The following is a 26298-nucleotide window of genomic DNA, read 5'->3' as shown; positions in this document are numbered from 1 at the left end:
ATTACTAAATTTATTAGTAAGTATTTCTCGTAGAGAACGTTCTTATTGTCTCGATGTGATACATAAATTCCTCTCGTTATTAGACGTGTTTAATGGAGAGCGAAGGAATCTTATCAATAAATTTATTAACAGGATTATCTTTGTTCCCAATTAAACGCATGAAATAACGAGAGGAATTTATATGTCATCGAGACAATAAGATTTGTTCTATGAGAAAGATTTCTGGCAGGTTAGTGGTACAGCGACATGTACCAGGTGTTCGACCATTCTCCATCGCGCCAAACATGATGCAATATTTTCTTTCCTTTCGCAACTTTATATAACGCCACGCAAGAACATCATGCATTGAAGAATCAGCATTTCTTATTCTTATCGCTACTCTGTTCGAAGTGAAAGATTCATTTCGTATCATCAGAGGATTTTGGTGTTGAAAGAATTTTACGCTCTAATGCTATGATTTACATAATAAATTATGCAAAAAATCCCCCGAGTGCGCTGTATAATCCGCGCGCGAGATTATCGAAGAAGTGAATGATATAATATCCAACATCACAACACGGCCGTGTACGATTCGTTAGTCCTGGCACGATATTCCCGCTGTCGTAGGCGGTGATCCGCCAGATCCGATCCTTTAAATATCCTGTACTAGGTGGTCGCGCAACGCATGTTACTCATGCATCGCCGTCAGTAGAATGTTACGATGTTTCTGGGTTACGACCGAAATTTCCGGCGAGCGCGCCCATAGTTTCGTATTTCATATTTAAAGGAGCTGTACTGTGCAGCGCTCTCACGTTGCTTCGGTTTAAAAGGCGTGTCGCACTGACCATCCTCTACATTTCGCGCTTACATTATTCATGTCGCGCATTGGCGACACGATTTACGATGTGAGGTTTTAATCGAAACCAACTCTCATATTTGAACCATATTTTGCCAACCATATTTTTCGATGTTTGGCTTTCCTCTCCATTTAAAATGTCTGAAAGATTGTACATAACTATTATTTGTTCACAGTTTGTTGAGAAACGCGCAAATACTAGAAAAAGTCATGAATCACCCTTCAATATTTACATATAAATTTATCAAGAAACAATTATTTCTCCAAATTAAAATCATTATGTTCAATAATGATTTGCCACCATTCTGTTAATTGCTGGTTGTTGGGCCAGTTTGAGTCGGTATTCATAATCGGTTCTTATTTCAAGATTGTTTTAAGTAATGTTTTGAGACGCTAAGGGCCTTGTCACACAAAAAAAACTTAAGTAGTAAAACGTAAGCAGTAAGTGAATTGACCAATCACAGTAGAATTCGAAAGGCCATAACATAAAGTAGCCAATATGTTAAATTGTTTTTTTCCTTACTGCTTTAAATTTGTTGTGTGCATGGCCCTAAATGCCCTCTGATTGATTCATAACATCTTAAGACTGTATTTAAGACAATCTTAAATATAAGAATCGACTATGAATATAGATCATAGTTTCCATTTCTTAGTTGTGAATATCGGTCAGGTTTCATAGACCGGTGTTCATAATCAGATCTTCAAGACTGTCTTAAGTACAGTCTTAAGAAGTCATGAACCAATCAGAGAATCGTATTAGCGTTTTAAGACATTACTTAAAACAATTTTGAAATAAGATCGGACTATGAATACCGCCCTTAGATGCAAAAAGCTACTTCAACTTGCTTGCAACAATAATTTCGAATCGTTGTCCTCGCTAGAAATATTTTATTGAGCGAAACAGATTGTAATCAAATACGATACAAGATTATGTTGGATGCCGTCTGTTCAGATTAATGGTACCGAAACCAAATCAGTTAGCAGATTAGTGGCGAATACAGTTTTTAATGATGGTTTTCATTTCGAGGATTAATTGTCGTTGTTTCTGAATAAGTTTATATGTAAAAATCCCGTTTCTATATGAAAAACCGGTGATTTATAATTTTCTTAACAACCAAGTACTTTACCGCAACGCACGCGGCGCTTTCTCAAGCTGTGCTCGGCGCCCCGCGTGAATTCCTTCCTTTTCGTCATACTGGGAGCTTCAGGGCCGGTCATTTATCTCAGATCTCTCAGCTCTGGAAGATCAGAGCGACTCTTATCGCGTAGACGGTTGCGCGAAGCAGAAATATTCGAGAGAGATGGAGAAATCGAGCGGGACGGAAAAGGGAAATACGAAACACGTCTAGGCCTATTTTCGGTCCCTCCGGTTCTATCCTTCCTTCTTTCCTCGCTCGTTTGTTTCTGTTATTTGCCAGTTAGTCTTTGATTTCATTCCTTTGGTTCTTGCATGAAGGCTCATTGCACGGATATAGCCATCGTTCAAACGATAGTCTTATCGGAGACTGTAATCTAGGTAGTTATTATGGATCGAGGGATTCCAGTTGGCTTTAAACTCGGAGCTTCCTTCGACAATGTCTCATGCACGAAACGACCTGGTTCCTTGAGCGGGATACAACGAGCAATCGATCCGACCGCATCAGGTCGGTAAAGGTATTCAAGAAAGAATTGAATTGGAGACCGTTTAAATATGATGAGCCTCCATACTCTTCCCAAATTTTTATCTATATAATAATGTATGACAATTGATAATACAATAATTAAAATGAAACCTGAGATTTATGATATTTTCATAAAATCAATTCTAACATTTTTTATACCATTATTTATGGGCTAATAGCCGTGATACAGAAAGCGATTTTTTTTCTCTCGAGCAACTCGCTTCAACCTCGCCACTTACAGAATGGTACTCATCGCAAAGATGACGCAAAGAAGAGGATGAGGAGGAAGCGGAAGCGGTGCGGAACAGCGCGTGTCAACTATCAACGAGAGTAGAATCTAGTGTCAATAAACACACGTCTTTTATTCGAAAGATATACTGTCGTCATTCTCGTTGCGATGCAATACGAGAAAATGATTGTGGCCAAATATTTATGCATTCCAATCTGGACTAGAAACATCCGTTGTCAAGTTGTAGTGCGGAAAGGGAACAGCAAAGATTAGTGATGATAAGCAGAATCTTCGGGACTGAAATTGCATCTCGAATTCTAACAAGAGTATCGATACACAACTTTGGTATTACGTGGAAACAGCAATTATTTATATCCAGATTAATTAATAAAGATAGATAGAGATAATAAATAGCTTAAGTTGAAAATGCGCTAATAGTTTTATGTTATGTCTGAAATCTATCTCTCGTTATTACACAAGGATGCAATTAATGAAAGAATTTGCAAGTACAAAAAGATTTCTCTAATTTTTAAATATTAAATAAAATCTAACCTTTTTCTCAGGACAAGAATTTTTCGTATATGTGTGTGTGTGTATGAGTAATATCTTATGTGGGATCTATAATAAGTCGTAATAATTGATTAATTTTCTACGACTTAAGACTCTACGACCGCTTCTATTGTAGACTCCGCATTACATTTAGAAACATACACGCAGAAAGAATGGCTTTGCTGAAGTATCAAAAAATTCAGTTAGATATAAATGAAAATAACTTTATTCGTTCACCAAAATAATTATGTAGAAACGTTTATATATTGATGACAAAAAGTTTTAACATTCACGAGTTTAAGTGTTCTACATAATTATTTTGATGTATCAACAAAATTATTTTCAGGTGTACATCTAGCTAAATTTTTCGACGCGTACTTCAACGAAATCGTTCTTTTCATGTTGTGATTATATCATTTTTTAATATTAAGTAATAAGTCTGTATAAATTTTATGTTAATCTTCCGTATGCATTTTATTGGGAAATAGGCGAACGTCTGTCTAATATATCTCGCGTCAAATCTCGATTTCTCGTAGAACCCGACGAAGCCGCGATACCTCGATACCCCTCGGGTGCCGTCTCGCGCCGTCATGCCGCGTCGCTGCGCGGATATTCTGCTAATTATAGATCGACTGCCGTCGACGCTGCGGCGTTCACGTCGCCCGACGACGACGACGACGACGACAACGACGACGGCGACGACGACGGCGACGGCGATGGCGACGACGACGACGACGACAGCAACAACGATGAGAGCATGTCGACCACTTCGAAGGCTTGGACTTGAACCAATCCTGACCTTCCCTGCCGCCGTGTCGACCTAGAGAATTGCGTGCTCCGTATGCAGGCCACGTATAGTGCATGACGCCGGGGCCGCGGACCGGACGCTTCTTGCTCTGCACTACTCTCATATTCCGCATAATTAAAACCTGAGTTAAATGTCAGGAGCGTCCTGCAATGAAAATTAAGCGAAGGCGAGAACTCGACACAGCAATTGTACTATACCAAATATCTTAAAATAGTTAAATTCATCAGCCTTGAGAGAAATACATTTCATATTTGTTGAAAGAGATTATTACAATTAGAACTGTTTCTTTTATATGAGGGACTCTTTTTATATATTGACTCTTTATATATATTTCGTTATCGAAACAATAAATAAGACTTCAGTTGTGAAGGTCATATCTATGGAGCTAGTTATATAATAGTAATATTAATAACATTATGGAAAGTAAAAATAAAGTGTCTGTCTAAAGATCGAAGCTATTGCGTGTACATAAGCGTTCCTTATTATAGCAACATAGCAATCAGAAGATCTGAGTATCTATTTTGCAAATCTCATTCTTGTTACTGGCGTTCTATATTGATCTGGACTTCGTGTATGGTATATCTCCAGTTCAAGCGGGCAACTATTTAAAACACAGTCAAGACTTAAATTTAATTTAGTGCACTACGGTGCAAGCTTCATAGAAGAAATGCATTTCACCTTTATACTCTTCAGATTGCAATCCGAGTACTTATCGTTTTCCGGAGCTCTAGCATCTCACGTTACAATCTCTAATATAACATTCAATTAAGCAGTTATTATCACACTCTGTGGACGCGGAAGCCAAAGCTAAAGAGTCATATCGCGCAAACGGCCTTCTCCGTTACATATTCATAGCATGCACATACACACGAGGTCTAGGCGTATTTGGAAAGGTCAGGGCCGTAACGAGACCTCTGAAAATTCACGACTCGCCATGTCGAACCTTTAGAGCATTCGGGCTCATGTACCCCGGCGCTCCATTCTAACCCAATTCCTTTTCTTTCATCATGATTCTGGACGACTTCCAAGCGGCCGAGCGGAAATTAATATCCTCGGGAAATTCGAGGGAACCTCAGAAAATAGCCGACGAATGAAAGCATGGAATCGATCGTTCGCAGAAAGAAATGCACCGGTAAATCTAATTGGGATGGTCTCATGAGATTATTGTCGGATAGAGCTCAAAAATGAGATTGTAGAAAATTGACGAAAGAATAGTTTGGTAGAAAAGTAATAAGATCAAAGAGAGGAACGAAGATAACGGGACACACGTGCCTAAATGCAATTTCGTTGAAAATTGGAAAAATCCCCGAAGGACGAATCCTTGTTAGACATGTTCAAAGTGATGACTCAAAGTGAAAATCTAAAGAATTGACAGAAACGAGCATAATCGAAGATATTGTCGCGAATATAATTAACAAGAGCTCGGACTAAACTATTGGCAAAGTTGAAGTTTAATACATGGCAATCAAAGAGAAACATTTGATTACTATAAAAATTATTGAAAGTCATATCTATTTAAAAATAGGACAATATTTAAAATTTGTCATTTTATATTCTAAGTGAAAAGCGGTATTTTAATATCAACAAGCCGTATAAATTTGTATAGATTCGTTATAGTATAGTAAGATACGAAAAGATGACAAAAGTAGAGAATAAAAATAATAAGTTTCCATCTTTGAAAGTAATCGACAGTAAGGAAAATGACTTGAAATAAAAACTAATTTTAACGGAAACTAGACGATTATGTGTTCTAGATTCATCAAAAAGACAATAAAGCCTTCCATGAGGGAAAGCTGTGAAAATTCTTGTCGCCAATAAAAGCCCCATGCCGGAAAGAAAGCGAAAATGAAGACATCAGAGAGCAATCGGTATCCCCTTTCAGCACGATAGTGTGTAAAGAGGCGGAAACGCGCGCCGAGGGAAACGCAAGGCGGCGAAGATCAAAAGAGGAGGAAAGAGACGAGGGCAACATCGGGTGTCATTCCGAGATCGCAGAAGTTAATTTCGATGGAAGGTCGGCTCAAAGAGGGGGAGGCCTTCGAAGGGGGAGCCGCGCGAAGAGCTTTATCGCGCGCGCACGAAAGGAGCCGAAAAGCCGCGAATGAAGATGAAGCGAGAGAAGCGGGGAGCCCAAGGGAGAAAGACGGGCCAAAGAGATATCGAAGCTTTCGGTGGTTTTCAAGGGGATGGAGAGGCAAGATGGCAGGTGCGGATGATTGGGAACGATCGATGAACCTCCGAGGAAAAGCCTGGGGTGGTGGGTAGGACTAGGAGGCGAAAGGGAGGGAGAGGAGCGCCTTGGGGCGGATGCTTCGAGGGGATGCCGAAGGGTGGTCGGTCGACGGGCAGGGGGTGTTAGACCGGGGGCAGGAGGTCACACGAGTTCGTGTATGTATAATATGTAGCTCTTTCTCCCTCGTGGGTACACTCTTTCCTCGTATTCGACGTTGTGCAAATAGCGCGACTTGCACGTGCATGCGATGCACCGCGCAGGGTCGAGAAGAAGAAGAGGGCGAGAGAACGAAACGGAATGAGAAATGCTGTTGAGATAAAACGCAGGCCCTTTAGCACCGACTAAAGACGAGAGGTCGATACGCCTCGTTCGCCTCGTTTAGAATAGAAGCTTTTCTTAATATCGTGCTTTGCATACGATATTTATTGAAGTCACGTGTACGGTGAGTAAGATAGCAAGACTCGACGATAGAAATGATCAATTCTCAATTGATTGTATCGAACATGTGACTCTCATCATAATCGCGCGCCTATGCAGGAACTGTGTCAATCCACACTCTTTAAAAACGTAATATCATATAGTATGAATTTTTAAGTTGCTCCATAAGTCACAAAAGAAATGTCTTCCCGAATAATGCATGTAACGGAAAGTATTCTCAGGGGTTAATCTGCAATTCCAAGAATTCCCCTAAAGGAACAGACCCGACCAAATGGGCGAACCCATGGGACCATTAGAAACAATCAGAGCGAAAACTCGGGGTCGAATGAACAGGATAAATGTTCAAGGAGACAATCGAGCTCGGTGTCCTCCTTGGATGTCATATTACTTATTGATTTCAAAGGAATTCCGCGTAGAGGTTGCCGGCCGGCAAACGTTCTTAAATGACGGTAATATTGGTCCGGGAGCCGGGCTGGTCTTTGACGGGCAATCGAACGGCCACGTCGTCGTCGGTTGGCGGTAAATCAAAGCACGTCTCACTCGTCTGAATTCCGTACAGATGATGTCACGTTTCGTATTGAGCCGTGAGAACATCCAAAAAGATACGAGAAAGAAAGAGAGAGAGAGGGAGAGAAAAAGGCGCAAAGGAATTCGACGCGGTCAAGAAGCCACCAACGACGTGGTGCGAGCAATTAAATTAATAAACAACAAGCGGGCACGCTGATAAGCGTGTCATACCATGCCAACAGAAAAGGAGAGCGAAAAGGTAGCACGATTGTGTAATTAGGATCGGTGATCGCATGGCGCGGTTCTTTGTTCGCTCTGGCGATCTTTGAGCGTTTGATTAGAACCCGGGTGGTCGTGGAAGAGTGTGATCGTTCGCAGGGGGCACGAATTTCGATTCGCATTGCATATGCGAATGTTCCGTAGAAGGCGATTAATCGCGATGATCAATTCTTGGAAGAGCAATATTGCGGGAGAATGGAAGCAATATTGCCATCTCGATGAATTCTTGGGAGTAATAAATTACAGATATTTCCCCCTAGAGTTGCAAATTTACATTTATACGTATCTTGACGTTTAATTGGTCCGATATATTCTATTTAGAATGATAAGCAATTATAATTACATTATACAATTGAAAATTATAATTTGTACAAATGATATTTTTCTAGTGTTTGCGTGATAAACGAGTTTATAACGATCTAATCTTTTCTTTCTATAATAAGATGATACTTATATATACTTCATTCTCTTCTTCAAGAACTTCGAGACCAACTTTACCCATTTCCAACTCGACTTGGAGTAATTTGTTATCATTTATCTCTGTTAAGCAGCAAATGGGAACGATAAAAATGATAATACGAGTGGGGTGGATAGAAAGAGAAATTAAGGACTGTGTATGCAATTGCATGCACAATGAAGTTATGTCTTAGGACATTCCTCCCGTTATATAACCGACTTTTCGCTAAACAAAAACTGTATGCGGAGGATCGATAATGATAAAGGATATCTATTACCACTGTTGGAGAAAATTGCGTCAAAGTATGTTTGCATAATGTATACTGTTATGTTCTGAATAGCTGGAATAAAAATGAAAAACAACTTCGTATTTTTAATAATTACTTAGACTTAATGACTTTCGTTTATTATAATTATTCATCCAACATAACAAAATAAATATAATTTTCTAACGGATAAATGTAAATTCCGTTATAAAATCACGAAAGGGGGTATTTTATTTAAACTAGTTGTCATTTTTGAATCGCTGAAATTTTCTTTTATCGTTACCTATTTTATTTATAGAGCAACAAGGACTCTAACAGAACGGAAATTTCATTATCCGATAAAAACAATTTCGGACACATTTCTGCACGATCGTGCGCGTAAATTATCGCGTGCATTAAAAGTAGACAAATAAGAGCAACGTAGCTGATAACGGCAATGATGGTGGAGAGGGAAAAAGCCAAAGGGTAAAGAAACGTAATGTTGCACAAAGTCAACGCCCTGCCTGCTCGACGCTCGCTGCATTATGCAACCCTCCCGAGCGACCAGTCAAAGCTCTCTCTCTCTCTCTCTCTCTCTCTCTCTCTCTCTCTCTCTCTCTCTCTCTCTTTCACTCTTTTTCTCTCTTTCTCTATAGCTATATACGCATTACCACCAGCAACCCCACCATTACCGACACGAGCAACTCCACACCAGCAAGGCCACAGTGGCATAGCTATCTAGAACCACGACCACCCCTGCAACTGGATACGTGACTATAGTAACAGGCCCAAACCTATTTCTATAGCTGTCGATGAGAGCGAGCGTAACCGAGTTGTTTCTGATGATAGAAAATATAAATTTGTATCATTTACTTGTGACATATGCAGAAATGCAGACAAGAAGATTTTTCATCGAGAAGAACTGTGTGAAAAATGGTAATGTAGGGTCTACAATAGAAGTCGTAGCAATCACAAAGTCTTAAAGTCATAAAAAATTAACCAATCACAGTCGAATATAAGAAGAATAATCGACTATGATTGGTCAATTTTCTATGGCTTAAGACTCCTACGACCGCTACGATTTTTATTGTAGACTCCGCGTTATACATTGTAATTTAAAATTGTTATGAGCCACATTAAGACTTGTGGGTTATGATTTGGCACAAAATTCGACTTCATACATAAATGTTTCAATTATCATGATTATAAAAATTTTGTAAATTTTTCTATAGTAATATTACGTTTATTTATGATACACAAGAAGATGTTTTAATGAATTCTCTAAAGTGTTTTCTAGAGAGTCCTAATTTTCAATTAAAAACTTAAAGAGATCCTACAAAGTAACTACAGAGTTGAAAATTCAAACGAATAAAGGCTTGTAGAATTCAAGGACACCACACAATAATTTAACAATCGATAGAGCCTTTACGAAACCTAATAAAACAAACAACGCGCTAAAGCTGGCATCGATCGGAGAGTATCGATACGCTATTTACAACCGCACCGAGATTGCTGATATTGGATACACGTAGCAATTGTCTCGTTAGCTTTATGATGCCAGAAAGCATCATAAAGCTTTTTTTATGATACAGAGAAAAATCATAACTATAAGACACTTCTAAAACATAAAATATAGGAAAAAATATTTTAAAAATTAATTAAGAGAATTAGCTTTTAAGAATTTAAAAGGGTTTGAGGAAGCTATGAAGTTCCGCAGATTCGGATATCAAGGACATTATATGGCAATTTAACAATCGATAGAACCATTACGGCGCCTAATAAAACGGACAACATACTAAAGTCGGTATCGATCGGGGAATATCAGTATATGCTGTTTACAATTCAGTTGAGATTGCAACACCACGAGCCGTTCCACGTCCCTAACACGATTTGCCCTGCGTAGCAAGGGGTGTGGGCACTATCTATGCATTCGCGTGGGTGGCGGCGAGGAGGCCTCTGTTGCAATTATGGAATTGAGATCCTATCTGGGGCCGCGCGAGTTACGCTGGAATCGACCCGTAGCTCTTCTGACGAGTCGCCAACCTACTTACAACGTGATCGAGATGAGACTTTGACTGTTATGCTTGAAACGGGACTAGAAGAGTCTAATTGATAATTTCAAGAAAATTTTAATTATCGATTATGAGTTTTGTATCAGCTTAATATCTCGCTGGATCTACTTTTTCATTAAACAAGTCGTTTGTTGTAAATATTGACAGATAAGTCATAATGTTTAATGGAACATGTAAACATTTTTGCTATCATATATATTGGCTACGTTTATTTCTAGATCGTGAATTACTTTGCACTCTAAATAAACAAAGCGTCATCGGTATATCAATTTAAATGGTACATTGCCAAAAGTTATGTCTAAAGCGTTATTGTTTTCGCGAATTTCAACGAAAAATCCTCTGGAAAACTCTGCGCACAATGGAAGAAATATAGGTATTACATAATAATATCCTATTTGTATCCGTTGTGCTACTATTTCTAATTTTTTTTTATATTTCTTTAACATTTCTTTAATATTTATTTCTATTCTTAATATTTCTTCCATTGTGCGCAAGGTCTAATTGTTCTCTCATTCGCACACAATTTACTTCTTATGACAGGATGTTCTATATTCTTATCACATTGACTTCAGTGCTTCAGCATAGTACTTGACGGACTCGAAACTTGCTTTTTGTTCAAAAATTTGATGAACACTTTAATGCAAAGAGTTACATATGTCTATAATAGACAAACTTTGATAACAAATTGTATTGAATCGATCCTATCAGGATTTTCATCATAGTTGAGGTGTATTGTACCTCTTGCGATGCGTCGAGGATGGATGTAGGAAATGCTCGGCGTGCACCGAGCACATGGTCGGAGCACTACCCGTGACAGCAGCTGTCATATACCAAGCGCACAAACACCATTATACCGTTTCCATTTTTCTCCTTTTTTTCGATATCGTACAACAGCGCGCTTCCTATAAGCACGTATTCGCAGGTGTTTCGCCCTCTTTGTCTCGTTTCTCTATCGTCTATTTTATGCGTCATTGTCCTTATAATCTCTTACGCTTTATATTTTGATTTTTCAATTATATGGTATTCCATGCAATTTCGTTCAAGTTGAAGTCTCTCGAATTCAATAAAACGAATATTTCAAATTATTTAATATAAATTCGAGATGACGCTTTTTAAATAAATAAATTCGAGAGTTGATTAAATTTAAATGGCATAATTAGGATCTGTGAAAAAAACGTTCTTTTAATTTTTTATTGAATGTTTATCACAGAATAATTAAATATTCTTTTTATATTCTTATACATGCAACATTTTTAAATTAACTCGGACACGATGTTTTATATTTTTAGGACTTGTGTATTATTCCTTGAATTTGGGTCACATCGTTTGAATTAGTGGAAGGGGTTGACCTGCATTTCTTCAAACACTTTAGGAGGAGGAGCTGCATTGAATGTGAATAAAGGAAACTGTATCCCTTCTTGATATAAAGTGCACACTCCTTTAACGTAGCGATGCTCTCTTTGCAGGAGCAGTACAGTCTTTTAAACTAGAGTGAGCGCGATAGAAAACTATAAATATTATCAGTGAGATAATGAGAAAAGTTCTATGAAAGTTTCTGTATTATTCAGTGTTGTTGCTGAATTTTGATAAGAAGTTTTCGTTCAGTCTTTTTATCGTACATTACATTGTTAAATATTTTAGTAAAACAGTGAAAGTATATTTAAATGTTCTCTCTTTCTCTCTTTCTTAAATAAATGACGAGATCTAAATATTTAAGTCAATGAATTATTCTGTGCTGCTTTAATCGTCATGAATCGAGATCTTGATTTATATTTCAACATGGGAATTACATTAATAACGCGAAATAGCTCGGCAACTCAGGACATTGCTTCAGTTTCGCTGACGGGTCATTGAGGATAAGGCCACTAGAATTTATGCTAACTCGACAGTAATTAGAGCTGGAACATCCGAGAGCTGGATCAACGCACGGCCTGCCGAAACGAGCATCGTACGATTTTCTTTGATTACGTTACATAATGTGAGGAAGCACGGAGAGACATGAATCCGACTGACGGCTGCACATTCCGGACGTGTCATAATTATTACATTAATTAACAGGTCTTTTTTTATCTTCGTAGAATAAAATAGTGGAAAGAAATATGCTCGATATTTTTATAATTGACGTTTCTTGCGATTCATAAAAGATTTTCTGTATTTAATATGTATATTTGCGTGATTAAAATATAAATTTGCAAATGTCTTTTCTCATAAAAATGGTAGAATTGTTCAAAAGTTCAGTATTTCGAGTCACAGAATAATAGTTCCGTCTAGCGGCTCACTTTCCGGAACACATGGCAGTGTCCAAATATACTGGGCGTACTATTTTAAACTACTCATTTCTTCGAATTAAATCGTACGAGTGAATCAAAGCCAAGGCAAATCAAGGCCGCTAAATGTGGAATCAGGTACGTCGAGCCGAGATCTGCGATCCCCCTAAAAGTCTGTGAAACTTTAAATGTTATATTTTAGTCGTATCGAATATAATGTATTATCGTTACCAAAACTTCAATTGGAATTTTTATTTTTTAAAAGGAATATAATATAAGGATACGGAAATGCAGTTCTTCCTAAATTACCGAAAAATAAAATAAATAACTAAATAAATAATAAATTAATTAAATTATATAATTTAGAAAGTGTAATATACACGAATATATATCTTCTTTTTGTACTTATTGTATACATGTATCTATGTATCTCGGATTACAGTCCATATATCCAGTTTCCTTCTGAGGGGACATATTGCAGATCTGCTTCTTTGCGTATCTTTAAACGAGAGATACGCATTGATGATACAGCTGATCTCGCCTGCGGGCGCAAATCGTCCAAGAACAATGACGAAGATATAAGGGGGACCGACTTAAGGGTCAGAAAGGACTTCGAAATCATGTCGTGGGAAGGGCACCGTGGCAAGCGACCACCGCGTTTCATTTCGTTATTCGTAAATGTATATGAGTGTGCGTGAAGGGTATACACCTAAAGGGAAGAATTAGAGGGTGGAGGCAGCAGCGTACCACGTCATGCCACCCCGAAAAACCCTCGAGACAGTGCCGTCTTTTGCGACTGGGCTTACAGGCGCGTAATTTTATCACGCGGCTGGCAGACCGACGAGAACAATTTCCTCTTCCACGAAAATTCGTGTCGTTTATCGAGAAAACGCCCATCAGACCGATTGGCATGCATGCCGCATGCAATTCCAAGGAGTAGTTAACGTAATTCTGATGTCGGCCGGATAAAGGCGTAAGAGAAATTTCTTTGGCGGCTAAAGACCGATATTTCTAACGTTATTTAACTTTTGTCTTTATCTTCTTACTATAATAAGGAGACTTATAGATTATTTATAGAAAGATTATTTATAAAATGTCCTTAAGAAATAAAAGCGCTAAAATAATTAAAGATTTTGGGAAAAAAATCAGATATAATTGTTCGTGTTAATAAAAAATTACGATCAAATAGTACAATTGTGATATACGAAGCAATTATTCTCTGAAAGGCACAATCTCAGTGTGAGCGACATTGATATCTGAAGCTAAAGCGAACATAAAATTATAAGCGCGAGGGGAGCACAGTGATCGTATTGTTAACATGCGTGGAGCCGTAATAATGTAAACTGTCGTTTGTCTGGCGCTTAAGGATACAAAGAAAGGTCTTACTGTAATATCGATAAACGTTTAATAATTACAATTATTAACGTTATACCTATTAGCTGTTTTAATATTCTTGCGCATTTCAGAAACTCAACTTTTGGCAAAACCAGCTAATATCTATGTCTCCTTGAATGTACTGACGCATACGCATATTACATACATGCGACGTATACAATAAGTGTTTTAGTGAAAGTAAAAGCAAGCTTAATAGTGTATTAAACATTTATATACGTTAAATAAAGATTATTCAACATTTCGCTACTTTTTTGTTATCTATATTTTAATTTTAATACTATATCATATTTTTTATACAATTATTTTTATTTTTATTTATTAATGCATTTTCTTTTTATATTTAATTTTTTTAATCAATATAATATATATATTTTTATAAATTATTCTTGCTAATAAAAACTAGACATTTTTTTTACAATTATATGTAATATCGCATGATAGTATTTTAATGTTTTATGTCTGCGATCGTTATATTGCAGACCGAATTAACATCTCTCAAGGCTGTATCGTAATATGCATCTATCTATATTTCAAGAGTTAATTTACATCCAGTAACGTTTATACGTATTCGAATGTATTTATTTGAACGTGAAGAAGGATGCGACTCTAGGGCACTCTAGAGTGTGATGAATGTAAAGCAACTGTCGTTAACACTTCGTTCCGCTTTAATCGAAGGCTCTCCTTGAAAATCGAGAGCCATTGCGGAGCCACGTTCAATTAGATTCGATCCACTCGAAGGCGAGACAATGAAATCCGATCGTTCATCGCGTCGCGATATGGATCGCCATCGACGTCTCACGTCGCGTGTACGTAACTAATTCACGACGAGGTAAAATCGGGAAAGTAACCCGTAGTCTCGGGAGACAAGAACAAGGGGGATGGTGATGGCGCGTTCTCTCTGACTCACCCTCGCCATCTGAAGAATTATGGGCGTCGAGTGTGTTCACCTTCTCATAAAAATTCAGAGATCCTCCTTCCTCCACAGACGTAGGAGAAACAATCCGAGAGACAATCTCGGAGAAAAGTATTTATTATTACGACGCGCTAAACACGAGCACTAATTGCTTTTTCCCGGGAATAAGATAATACCGAAGCTACGGTTACATCTAACATGGGAAGATAGCTTTTGACTAGATCTATAAATAGATTATACGTTGTATCTACATTGTCAACGTGGTAATTTTTAAACTACGAGTCGCGAGCTGCATGCAATTATGCTGCTGCAGCAGCCGTCGCAATTTTATCGCATTTCTAGAAATGAAGTTGCGAGAGACGCGGTTTTACGAGCGGACTTTTCTCGGTGGCGATTATTATACGACCACCTCCGCGTTGCGACCAGCAGTCTGCTTGCTTTAAGAAGATACTTGAGAAAGATGGATGACTATGCGAAATTATTAATTGCATGATTTTTGCATTTCTTTTCTGTACGCGTGTACGGCTCACGTTATTTTAGAGATTTTCCTGGTGAATAAATTTACGAAAAAATATACGAGGAAACGGTTGTCTCTGGTACTGTATAATAATTTCTGGTTATGCGATTTGCAATCGTATGATATTTTTAGGGTGAGTGACAACGAAAACAAGGGATTACTGGCTGTTTCGGTCCCTCGATTTGAATCTTAAGTTTTAATTAAAGTACAGATCAAAGAGAGAGAGAGAGAGAGAGAGAGAGAGAGAGAGAGAGAGAGAGAGAGAAAGAGATTTAAAAAATTAAAAAACAGAAAATTCATGTTCACTTTTTATTTATACATACACATTCTCTCTCTCTTTGATCCGTGCTTTAATTGAAACTTAAGACTCAGCTCGAGGGACCGAAACAGCCAGTAATCCCTTGTTTTCGTTGTCACTATAATCCCAGCTCAGCTAATTGATAAAGTCAATAGCTTTTAAAAAACATCTAAATTTAAGAAGTGGTACCGCCATCCTCTCATCGATACGATTTCGTCGCGTGGCTCGTCATCTGTGCTTCCTCGTAACACGACGAGGCGGGACATTGAAAGTGGAAAAGAGCAAGAGCGATAGAGTGTGGCGTAGGAAGACGACTAGAGGGTCCAGGGGATTCTGGTCGCGTTAACAGAACGAAGGATAAAAAGAGAGGGAAAGAAAGAGAGATCCGAGAGGCGGCATGCGAAAAAATACTCTCTTGGCACTCGGCTTCGGCAGACGAGATAAATAGCGTGCGTGGGTGCGGCTCGACGATGTCTACGGGCCACACGCCACGTTTCAAGCGGATTGAGCGAACGAGCCACACGAATCCATGAGGGAGACGGCGCGAGAATGGAAGAAAGATCGAAAGAGAAAAATGAAGGAGAGCGGAAGGGGGAGGGAAGAAGGAACACGCCGATGCTACATAGACGAGGAGAGTTCTTATTCACGTTTTAAGTGCATCGACGACGTTTTAATGGCGCATCAGGTAGGAGTAATGCGCGTCGCCCTTACGAGATTACTTCGCAGTCCCCTTTGATTGTCGTCTCGCGAGGATATTTATGCGTTGTCGGATAAATAGAAGAGCCTGCAACGAATAGGGGCGGCGAATGCGGAGGGGGAAGGAAGGGAATATATAATTACGATCGAACTGTGGGGGTGCATGTGGTCCTGCATGAGTAATGCGCGATTGTCAAAAAATCTCATCTGATTATGATTTGTGAGATTGTGACGGCTTCGTCTCTAACGAGCTATCTCGGTGGTTTTGATAAAGGAAAATAGATTTTTTTAATTAGATAATTTTCTTATTTTTTGTCACATCTCTTTTTGCTTGACAAATAGAGATAGATAATAAAATAAGATAAATTAATAAAGTAAACTTTATTAATCATTGATTCCGTTACGAAGTCTTTTTAAAAAAATATAAAAGTACATTGATTGGCAGGCAATTGAGAGCAATAAACTAAACGCAGTTAATCGTACGAAATAATTAATAAATGTATTGTTTAAACTATTACATACAAATCGAAAGAATCGAATGTTTCAGCTCTGTTCGAACCATCTTCAGCAATGTCAATTAAAAAGTTAAGAAATTAATCGTGCCAAATAAGTCTAAAGGAGTAGCTGAGGAGGAATCTCTTCAATTCCATATTTGAGAAAACATCCCTGTCAATTAGTTGTTTGGCAAAGAGAGCAGTTGTTAATTATGATCAAATTATTTTCAAACGATGGATGTAAGAAATAACATTAAGAGTACTGGTTCGTATCGCTTAAATTATTGAAAAAAAAATGAAATCTTTTTATGTTTAATAAAAAGGAAGAATTTATATATCTAATTTCTCACATATGAATAACGATAAGTGGAAATATAAAAAAGAATAAATAAATTGTGTACCAGTTAAATCGGAATGGCTTGTTAATATGTAATCTCCTTTGGAATTAATCCACTTTATATATCTATAACTTTTGAATTGCCAATTATGAATCATTATAGAGCGCAAATCATTTCGGCACATCGCCGAAGTGCTACTTGCCAAGCGTGTCTCGTGATTTATACGACGTCATGTCATTAGCTCACGGGTGGTAAATTACGGACTAACTATAATTTATAGCCAATAAATATGGCGCGTATTGTGCGCGAAGCAGCTATCGTCACACATATTTAATAACCACGAAATGACGATTTAACAGTCGAATACAATGGCGATTTATCTCAATCTTTGCTGGGAAATACAAGAAATATCTCTCATACTATATATCTCTCTTATTGTCTTTTTTAATATAGATACACTTTCTGAGGAATATTTTAATTTTAATTAAATAACTATATAATATACTCTTATATAATGTATTACATTTACATCGATATTTTACACAATATTTAAAAAATACGCAATACTATTTTATAATATTTTATCTATGATTATTCAGTTCTATTAATCAAGAAATAAATTAATAAAAAATAAAATTTAACTTTCATCTTATTAAGTAGAAATTATATTAACATAATCTATTGACATAATTCCTTTATTGAAGAGTAATTATTATCAAAATTTAACAAGTTAATCGTTTAAGGATTAATTTCGTCCTGAACATTCTGAAGATCATTCAACTTCTCGCCTCTCTGCCAAATGGAAGCGGAAATCGAGATGCTCGAATCACGCCACCGACACAATTGAATTCTGACGCAATGCGTCATGCGATTGTCGTTCATTTACCCTCAGGACCAGAACGATCTAAGAGTAATCGTTTCTATAATCTTTCAGACACATTTTACTAAATAATAATTATTTAAAATGGGTACCAGTTTTTATTATTTCCACCGTTATTCGTTTGCGATAATATAATTTATTTTAGTAAAATGTGATAAAGTGATATTCTGATCTTTCGATCAGCAGCCGCATTTCGATATCGCCGCAGCTTATTTCGATACGGATGCATCAAGAATAGGACTTTCTGTGGAAGAAACAAACGGGAATTTCGAGAATCTCGCTTCATCGGTGTTTTAATAATACACGTGCCTGCATATTCGCAAATGAACATGATGCAGATGCACGGTATGCTACGAATATTTGTCTTATTTCCTCGATAAAGGTTGCTCTGTTTATCCTTCGCATTTCGAGCGAGTCGATCTGGGGTTCTCGCAGGTTCTTTTGTTAAAACCAGGGTGAAGCGCGGTGTCGATTCATGGCCCGGGGTGATCGTATCTATCGCAGCGAATTTTCATGGAAATCGAGATACACGTCACCTTTCGATCGTGGGTCTGATCGATCATAGATAAATCCGCGGCTGTTCATCGTTCGTCGATTACGCGAGATATACGAACATTCAATTCCGATTCAATTCAATTTCGTTTTGCGAATCGAACGTTGGTGGAAATCGGCTTTAAAGATTACTATTACATTGAAAAATGTTTGAAAAACCAACAGACGATACGCTTAATCTACACTGTTAAAATATGAATAATATTTGTTGAAAGTTATTAACAGAAAAGCTAAATATTATATCGAATATTATTTCGAATATAATACATTTGTTTATAGAAATCTATTATTTCGTTCGTCCATCAGTTTTCGGTGAATTATTTTGGTTTTTTTTTCCTTCTTGTCTAATTGTATTTTCAATACACATTTCTTATGTATATTATTATTATAAATTATTTATAAAAGATCATTTAAATCATTTAAATCATTTAATAAATTATTTATTATTATTATTTTTATGTATCAATCGAAGCTAAGATTTTATTCACCGTTCGACTCGCGCTCCAATCAGCTGAGAACAACGTAACTTCCCGAAAATCACGTTCTCGGAACAATTCGCGATTTCATGCGAAAGAATTGATTAAAATATTTCAAAGAATTGATTAGACAAAGAATGAATTATGCCCGGTTTTACCAATGCAGATTAACTTTAACCTCGGTTATTTTTTATCTTTCTCTAGTTCTAAGAATAAGAAAAAGATAAAGAGTAAATTAAACCGAGCTTAAAATTACTCTGGTAAATGGACACGGTCGGATTACAGTCAGCAGGCATCTTGAGAAATACAAATATACTATTCGATCTCGATTTCTAAAATGAATTGTTTTCTATTCTATAAAAGTTCTTCTTCAATAGAAGCAACAAAAGTATTTGTTTCGATCCGAAAATTTTTATGAAAGATTTTATTGTTTCTTCACAAAACTTTCTTTCATAGCACACAGGTAGATAATGCTAGAAGAAAAGAATGAATTCTATTGTCAAGTCCTTAGAATAGACATACAAGACGAAGAATCTCGGAAACAAGCGTAAAATAAAGAGAAGATATTTATTTTGAATTTAGACAAATGATTATCTTGGATCGATACCAGGAAAAATTTTTGCCTATGAATTATTAAGAAAAAAAGAAGATCTAATAGAGAAATAAAATAAAAAAAATTAATATTTTTGAAAAATTTATGCGTTTTGAATTTATCAGAAATCGAACATAATATCAAAAGCGAATTATTCCTCGCATCTTAAAAAAGGCATGAAAATAGAACTTATTAAATATTTAATAAGAATGTGAACGAGAGTATGAAATTATAATGAAGTTTCAAGACGCTATTAAAATTATTTTGATATTCTTCTGACTATTCGATTTTTATAAAAATTACTGTTCTTTCCGATTTACATTTTTCGTGATACTAACAAATTCTTTCTCACGAAAGAAATGTATTTGTCGGAACTGTAGAATCTTTCTTACGTAGATGTTACGAAACTTTTCTCTGCCAAATTAAAGCAGCCTAAGACGTTTCCATTTTCACTCAACGTGCATACTTCATATACTTATCTTATAATAAAGCTCAATATATCTCGTTGCAATGATCGGCAAGATTTAATATCGTTTTCATACCTGGTGAGACGGCAAGCGCGAGAAAGGCAGCGGCGGCAGCGACGTAAAGTATCCTGAGCGCATTTCCCGAGCCGCGTTCCCTTCGTCTTCTACCCGGCCTCTTCTGGGCGGCGCGACAGCAGCAGGAGTCGTACAATTGTCGGGGTTGCACATCAAGGACGACATAGGCCTCTTCCTCCTCTTCTTCCTCTTTCCCGTAGGGTTCTTCCTCGCCGTCGGCGTCCTCGGGCAGGTCGGCGGCCGCCGATGCACGACGTCGACGCGGCGATCTCGCCCGGCGCGGGTCGCCGGCACTGCGGTTGCCGCCGCCGCCGCCGGCACGGTCGATCGCCGGCTCGTCTCGATACATGGCCTGCGGGAGCAGCGACGACGACGGTGGCCAGCAACGTGCCACCGGGGTCGGCTGCGCTCGTCAACGTATCCTGCCCGCGGTGCCCGCAACTACACCCGCGTCAGTACTACCTTCGTCGGCCCAATCCCTCACCCTACCTGCGACACCGTGCGACCTGGCGACACGATCGCTACTACGAGGCATTACCGCTACCTGGGCCGTCCGAGCCGAGCCACCACTAGCCACCGGCACACGTAGCACCAACCAACCAACTAATCAACCGAACCGAACCGAACCCAACCAACCAATCAATCAATCAATCAATCAATCAACCACTGACTTTCTTCGGCCCTTCCAGAGTCGTCGTTCTCTCTGGTCCTGGCCAAGTCCGCTACCAATCACTGTATCCCCGCCGACGATGATATAGCTCAACGGTACTATCCTTGCGGTAAATATGTTTTGCGAAATGATAGCGGATGCCTATATGGTACAACGAGATAGTCCTTTTCGCGAGGACGCGCTCCGTTCTTGAATTTGTCGTCAGGACGACGACCCTGACGCGCCGCGATGCTTCTTTCACGTGACACACGTTCCGGAGTGCCGTAGTACCGTGACGCGTGACACACCGACAAGGGTGAAGGCCTCAAGGAATCCGCGTATTATACCCGCCACGTCGGAGGGAAGAAACCCTCCAAACGTATATACGCGCTACGTATTAGCGATGACACGCGTCGAGCGCGAAAGGAAAAAAGGGTTCAACTGTCTCTGTCCCCTTCAGTACCCTCCTCTCTCTTTCGACCGTTCGTCTTTGTCCCCTTTTACTCTTCTCTATTCGAAACTCGAAGACCACCCTTGCTCATGTGACGAGCAACTACCACCAAGCGCCATCAACACGTTCTTCCTCCACCCTCTCTGTCGAGAAGCGAACGACTGACTGTACAGCTCGTGCGTCGTCCAGCGCGCCTGGACACTACCACCGTCCGGTAGGAAGTGTCGGCTGCCACGAGGTGGACACCTCTGCGAGGTCTTGCCAGCGGCGGCGGTGGCGGTGGTGGCGGTGGTGACGGTGGTGGCGGCGGTGGCGGCGGCGGTGGCGGCGGTGGCGGCGGCGGCGGCGGCGGCGGCGGCGGCGGTGGCGGCGGCGGCAGCGGCGGCGGCGGCGGCGGCGGCGGTGGTGGCGGCAATAGCGGCGGTAGCAGCACCGGCGGTAGTGGTAGCACCGTAAAGGCGGTAGTAGCGGCGGTGGCAGCTGCAGCTAGTGGTGCACCGGCGCATCGAGCAACTGTGCTCCGCTCGTGCACGGTGGTACCGAGTAAGTAGCGGACAGGCAAATCAGTGGTTCAGCGTTCGTTTAAGCAGGACCTATGCGGTGCGTCGAATCTTACCCCTTTTCTCGCATCTTTATACTTCAATTCGTACAATTTGCCGAAGTTTGCGTTCGCAACTCCTTCACGACGACCCTAACAGACAATTCAACCCCCTTTTCAACTCAAGTCTCTTCGTCAAGATCTTTTGACCGTTCTTTCTCTCTCTCTCTCTCTCTCTCTCTCTCTCTCTCTCTCTCTCCCCCTACTTCTTTCCCTCTCTTAAACGATGTGCTCCGTTTTCTGCTGTTGCAGAGGAGCAGACCGCGATCCGTCACCGTGAACTCTCGCTCGCGCACTGCCGCGGCTCTCTCGCTTCACTGACTGGGGGGTAACGCGCCTTCGCGCCAGCAGGCCAGCAGCACCAGCAGTGGCGAAGCTCTCTAGCACACGGCCAGCTACTAAGCAGCACCACGCACGACGGGCAGCCTCTCGACTGCCCTCGACTGCCGTAAGTGTGTGTCTGCTCGCCCGCCCGTGTCGGCGCGGTGCGGCGCGGCGTGGAGCGGTCTCGCGCGCAGGCGGCGTCGGCGTCGGCGTGCGTTGAGCGGAACGGCGACGACGCCGTTAGTCGGCGGAGCTGCAAGCAAGCGGCTGCCGGCTAAGGTAGAGGCGGTGAGTGGTTCTCCTCGCTCTCTCGCTCCCTGCAATGACGGCGACGACGACGACGACGATGGTTGGCATCGACGGCGGTGGTGGTGGTGGTGGTGGTGGTGGCGGCGGCGCCGGCGGTGGTGGTGGCGGCAGCAGCGCCGCCGCGACGCTCGCGACGACGACGTCGCGATGGCCCCGCGAAGGAGTGCCCCGTCGATGCCATCGGCCTGGGCCGAAATCGATGCCCCAACGCGGCGTCTGAAACATGGCACCCCCGCGACCTGAGCCACACACCACCGCCACCACGGTCACACACGCCTTATCCCCGGCGCGGGTATACCGGGTGTCCCATTTTGCCCTGCGACGCTCTTCGACGAACATAAAGATTACTTATTGAAAATGTTGAGAAAGTTGCTACTGTTCTTTCTCCTTATTCTTTGTGAAACTTGACAATAATTTAATATACCTTTTCAATCGTCGAAAATGAGATTTAAAGAAAATTCATAGAACAGCTCGGGAAAAAAATGTATCCTTGAACATTCAACGTAATTTAAAATGTGAGAGAGAAATGATTTTTGTTATTCGCGTATTTAGATTCAGTTTTAATGCAAAGTAAATATAAGATTCATCCAAATTTTTATGAATTTTTCTTTCTGCTTTATTATTCGTCTTTCAGTTTTTAGAAAGTATAAATCTTCGGTTTTAGAGTAAAAGTGCGACACCTCGTATATGCAATCCTGTGAAGATTACGAACACCACTTGCTATTATGTAAACGTATATTGCACAAATATAAATGTACATTTATGGCTATGTTTAAATTTGGCCATGTTCGTGTCTAAAGTGTTATACAAGCATGCGGCAATACACTGCACACATTACTCACCGAAGTACTCATACATAAGTATACATAATCGAAGTCGGACGCACGTACAAGTACACAGATACGTTGAAAATATTGGATGGGCGAGACGTGCCAGGAGACGAGATCCTGAGGAAGAGATTTCCTTCGATTTATCGGTAGCCTTTAAATATGCGTTGCCTCATTTTATATGTTGAGTATATTACTCAACAGAAATAGAGAGTCTTCCTTATATTTGTCAAATAGAAAGGTCTCATTTTTAACAAGATATAAAGGAAATATATGTCACGATTCACGCGACACATCTTTTTCTTTGAATTATAAGATTCTTGAATTTAGGATCAACCTATGTACATATTGCGTAAATATATCTAAAAGAGAGATATTCTTTTTTTAAAAAAATATATATAATGCACGCATATACATATATATACATATATATGCGGGTAATAATATATGCCATTTGCAAGTCCGGAGTTTGCAGGAAAGTTTTTTTTTTCATTTTTATCGTATCGCGTGAATATGCATATAGGCGGAGCGATAGAATTTTCTGAAACTATAGCAACCCTGTACGAGGTACAACAGAGTGGTGAATGTAATACGGCTGCATTTCAACGGTGATATGAGTGTACGTATACGCATACATGCTGCGATGACAAATGTAGAACATTTCTGTTTATACATCAACTTTGTGGGTAATTCGATTTGAAGATTCCGAATATCTTTGACCGATATAAAAAGTAATACAAGGATAAAGTAAGCACAAGGTGAGAAAGAGAAAGAGAGAGAGAGAGAGAGAGAGAGAGAGAGAGAGAGAGAGAGAGAGAGAGAGAATGTAATGTAAGAATAATATAAATCACAATTTTTTATTATATAAGTTTATCTTCACAATTTACTGAATCAATTTATAAATTATAAAAGTAATAAGGCTCAATAAATTAAAATAAATAAAAAGGAAAGAGGGCTACGAGCCTAAAAACAATCAAAATTGTCATAAAATGACAAACTGTAAATAGTTAAAAAATAAAATAAAATATGTTATAAAATTAAAAACATAAATTATAATTTAACAATCAGAAGGTAAATAAAATAAACGTTTCGATCCTTGTTGGATCATTTTCAATGTGACAAATAAATTAATAATAGAAATGTAACGTAGATAAAATATAAGAAATTAAATAAAATTCGCATTCGGACGCAATATTAATTATAAAACTCGCTCCAAATGAGAGAAAATCAAACAAACGATTATAGTTGACACAAATGTGCTCCTGCGAACCGTGTGTGTGTATAAGGACGAGCATGTTTCTGTTAGCAAGTATAAATTATAATAATAAATTAACGACGGAAGTAAATAAAAATAATAAGAAAAGTACAAATCGAGTCGCAAACAATAAAAAGAAAGGTAGAAAACAAGTCGCAAGTAATAAGTTAAAATTAAAAGAGAGGCAAAAATTATCTTTGATATTATAAGACAAGCACATAAGAAATAATAATGACGATAGAAAAAGAGAGAGAGAGAGAGAGAGAGAGAGAGAGAGAGAGAGAGAGAGAGAGAGAAATGCCGACATTCATTGTATATGCATAATGAGTTTAGAACAAATAAATTTATAATAAATACCTTATGTATGTCAAAATGATGTGTTATCGATTAGGCAATGCGATGGGAATCGAAATTGATTATCTAGGAAGCTAAGAGATAAAGTACGATATATAAAGACAGGAAGGTTGAAATGGAAAACTAAAAAGGAAGGGGAACATAAGAAGGAGAAAATAAAGTAGAAAGGAGAGAAAGTAGAGAGAGAAGAGATGGATAGGAAAGGGAAAGCAGTTAAGAAGGAGAAAGAGATTGGATGATTTTTGAGTAAGTATCAGGTAAAGATTCGGTATCATTTTGCCTATTAAGGCCCTGTTTTGTCTTTTAATATGAATCTATTTATTTATTTGTCATAATTTATTTGTCACATTGAAAATGATCCAACAAGGATCGAAACGTTTGTTCACCTTCTGATTGTCAAATTATAATTTAATTTCATGACATGTTTTTAGGCTCGTAGCCCTTTTTCCTTTTTATTTATTTCAATCTATAAATGCTCTCGTTTTATTCACACATTTTAGCACATCTTGCTACGTGTACAAAAACTGTTATTTGCAGACAAGGAAGATCTTTTTAATTGAAAAAATGCTGTATTTTATGGAATACTGCCAGCAAAAGCAGATCAAACGTTACTCTCTAATTTATACTTCACATAAATAAAAGGATTAGATTACAAAGTAATTGAATGACCCAATTCAAAATTAAATAATTTCTATAAATGAAATAAGTAAAAAAGAGTCAAATAGGATCACTAAATCTTGGCTTAATAATATTTATATGTAAATTTTTTAATATGTCTTCCATTTATATAAATTGCGCGCCGATTACCTGAACAATTATAAAGTAAAGCTGAAATAATAACATTAAATTGATTAATTTTTAATAATAGCGCTAATAAGTATCTTAAATACCACAAAAAACTTATTAATGAAAAATAATACCTTAGCTAGGATAATTTTTATATTGATCTATGTAGATTGAAAGAAATATGCCTGTCGTTTCTACTTCAGATTATGTCAGTGTTATATATTTGCAAACCAATTTATAAAGTCTTATATAATCTTAGTAATAAAGTCTTATATAATCTAGATTTAGTTAATAAAAAATTTAAAAATCATTGAATTCGTTGAAAAATTGTACAGCCGAAAAGAAAACATGAAAAACTACAGTACTCCGATACGATTGATTTTTAACGATCGCAACGGCATCGAGTGCATCTCCCGGCTAATTTCAGGCGTCCAAAATTCGCATGGGATTCCCGTTCCCTCGATCGGAATCAA

At 38.7% G+C, this 26298-nt stretch overlaps 1 protein-coding gene and 1 long non-coding RNA gene across 3 annotated transcripts in view; one reads left to right on the top strand and one right to left on the bottom strand.

Annotated features, from left to right (window-relative positions):
- Positions 1-21638, bottom strand: part of LOC105152406 (protein kinase C-binding protein NELL1) — a 72690-nt gene extending 51052 nt beyond the window's left edge. For both annotated transcript variants that reach the window (XM_011066677.2, XM_011066676.2), the window contains exon 1: positions 20273-21638. In XM_011066677.2, coding sequence (XP_011064979.2) covers positions 20273-20621 — 349 coding nt within the window. In that variant the 5' untranslated portion in view covers positions 20622-21638. The remainder of the gene's footprint in view (positions 1-20272) is intronic.
- Positions 21639-21745: 107 nt separating this feature from the next.
- Positions 21746-25512, top strand: LOC147909952 (uncharacterized). Its single transcript, XR_015545033.1, has 2 exons — positions 21746-21915; positions 22223-25512. It is a non-coding gene; the product is annotated as an uncharacterized LOC147909952 (long non-coding RNA).
- The last annotated feature ends 786 nt before the right edge of the window (positions 25513-26298 follow it).

This window comes from Acromyrmex echinatior, chromosome 4 (genome assembly GCF_024713525.1).
Source record: "Acromyrmex echinatior isolate Ae372 chromosome 4, ASM2471352v2, whole genome shotgun sequence".
Lineage (NCBI taxonomy): Eukaryota > Metazoa > Arthropoda > Insecta > Hymenoptera > Formicidae > Acromyrmex > Acromyrmex echinatior.
The sequence above is the reverse complement of the archived record's forward strand: the minus strand, read 5'-3'. Positions and strand labels throughout refer to the sequence as shown.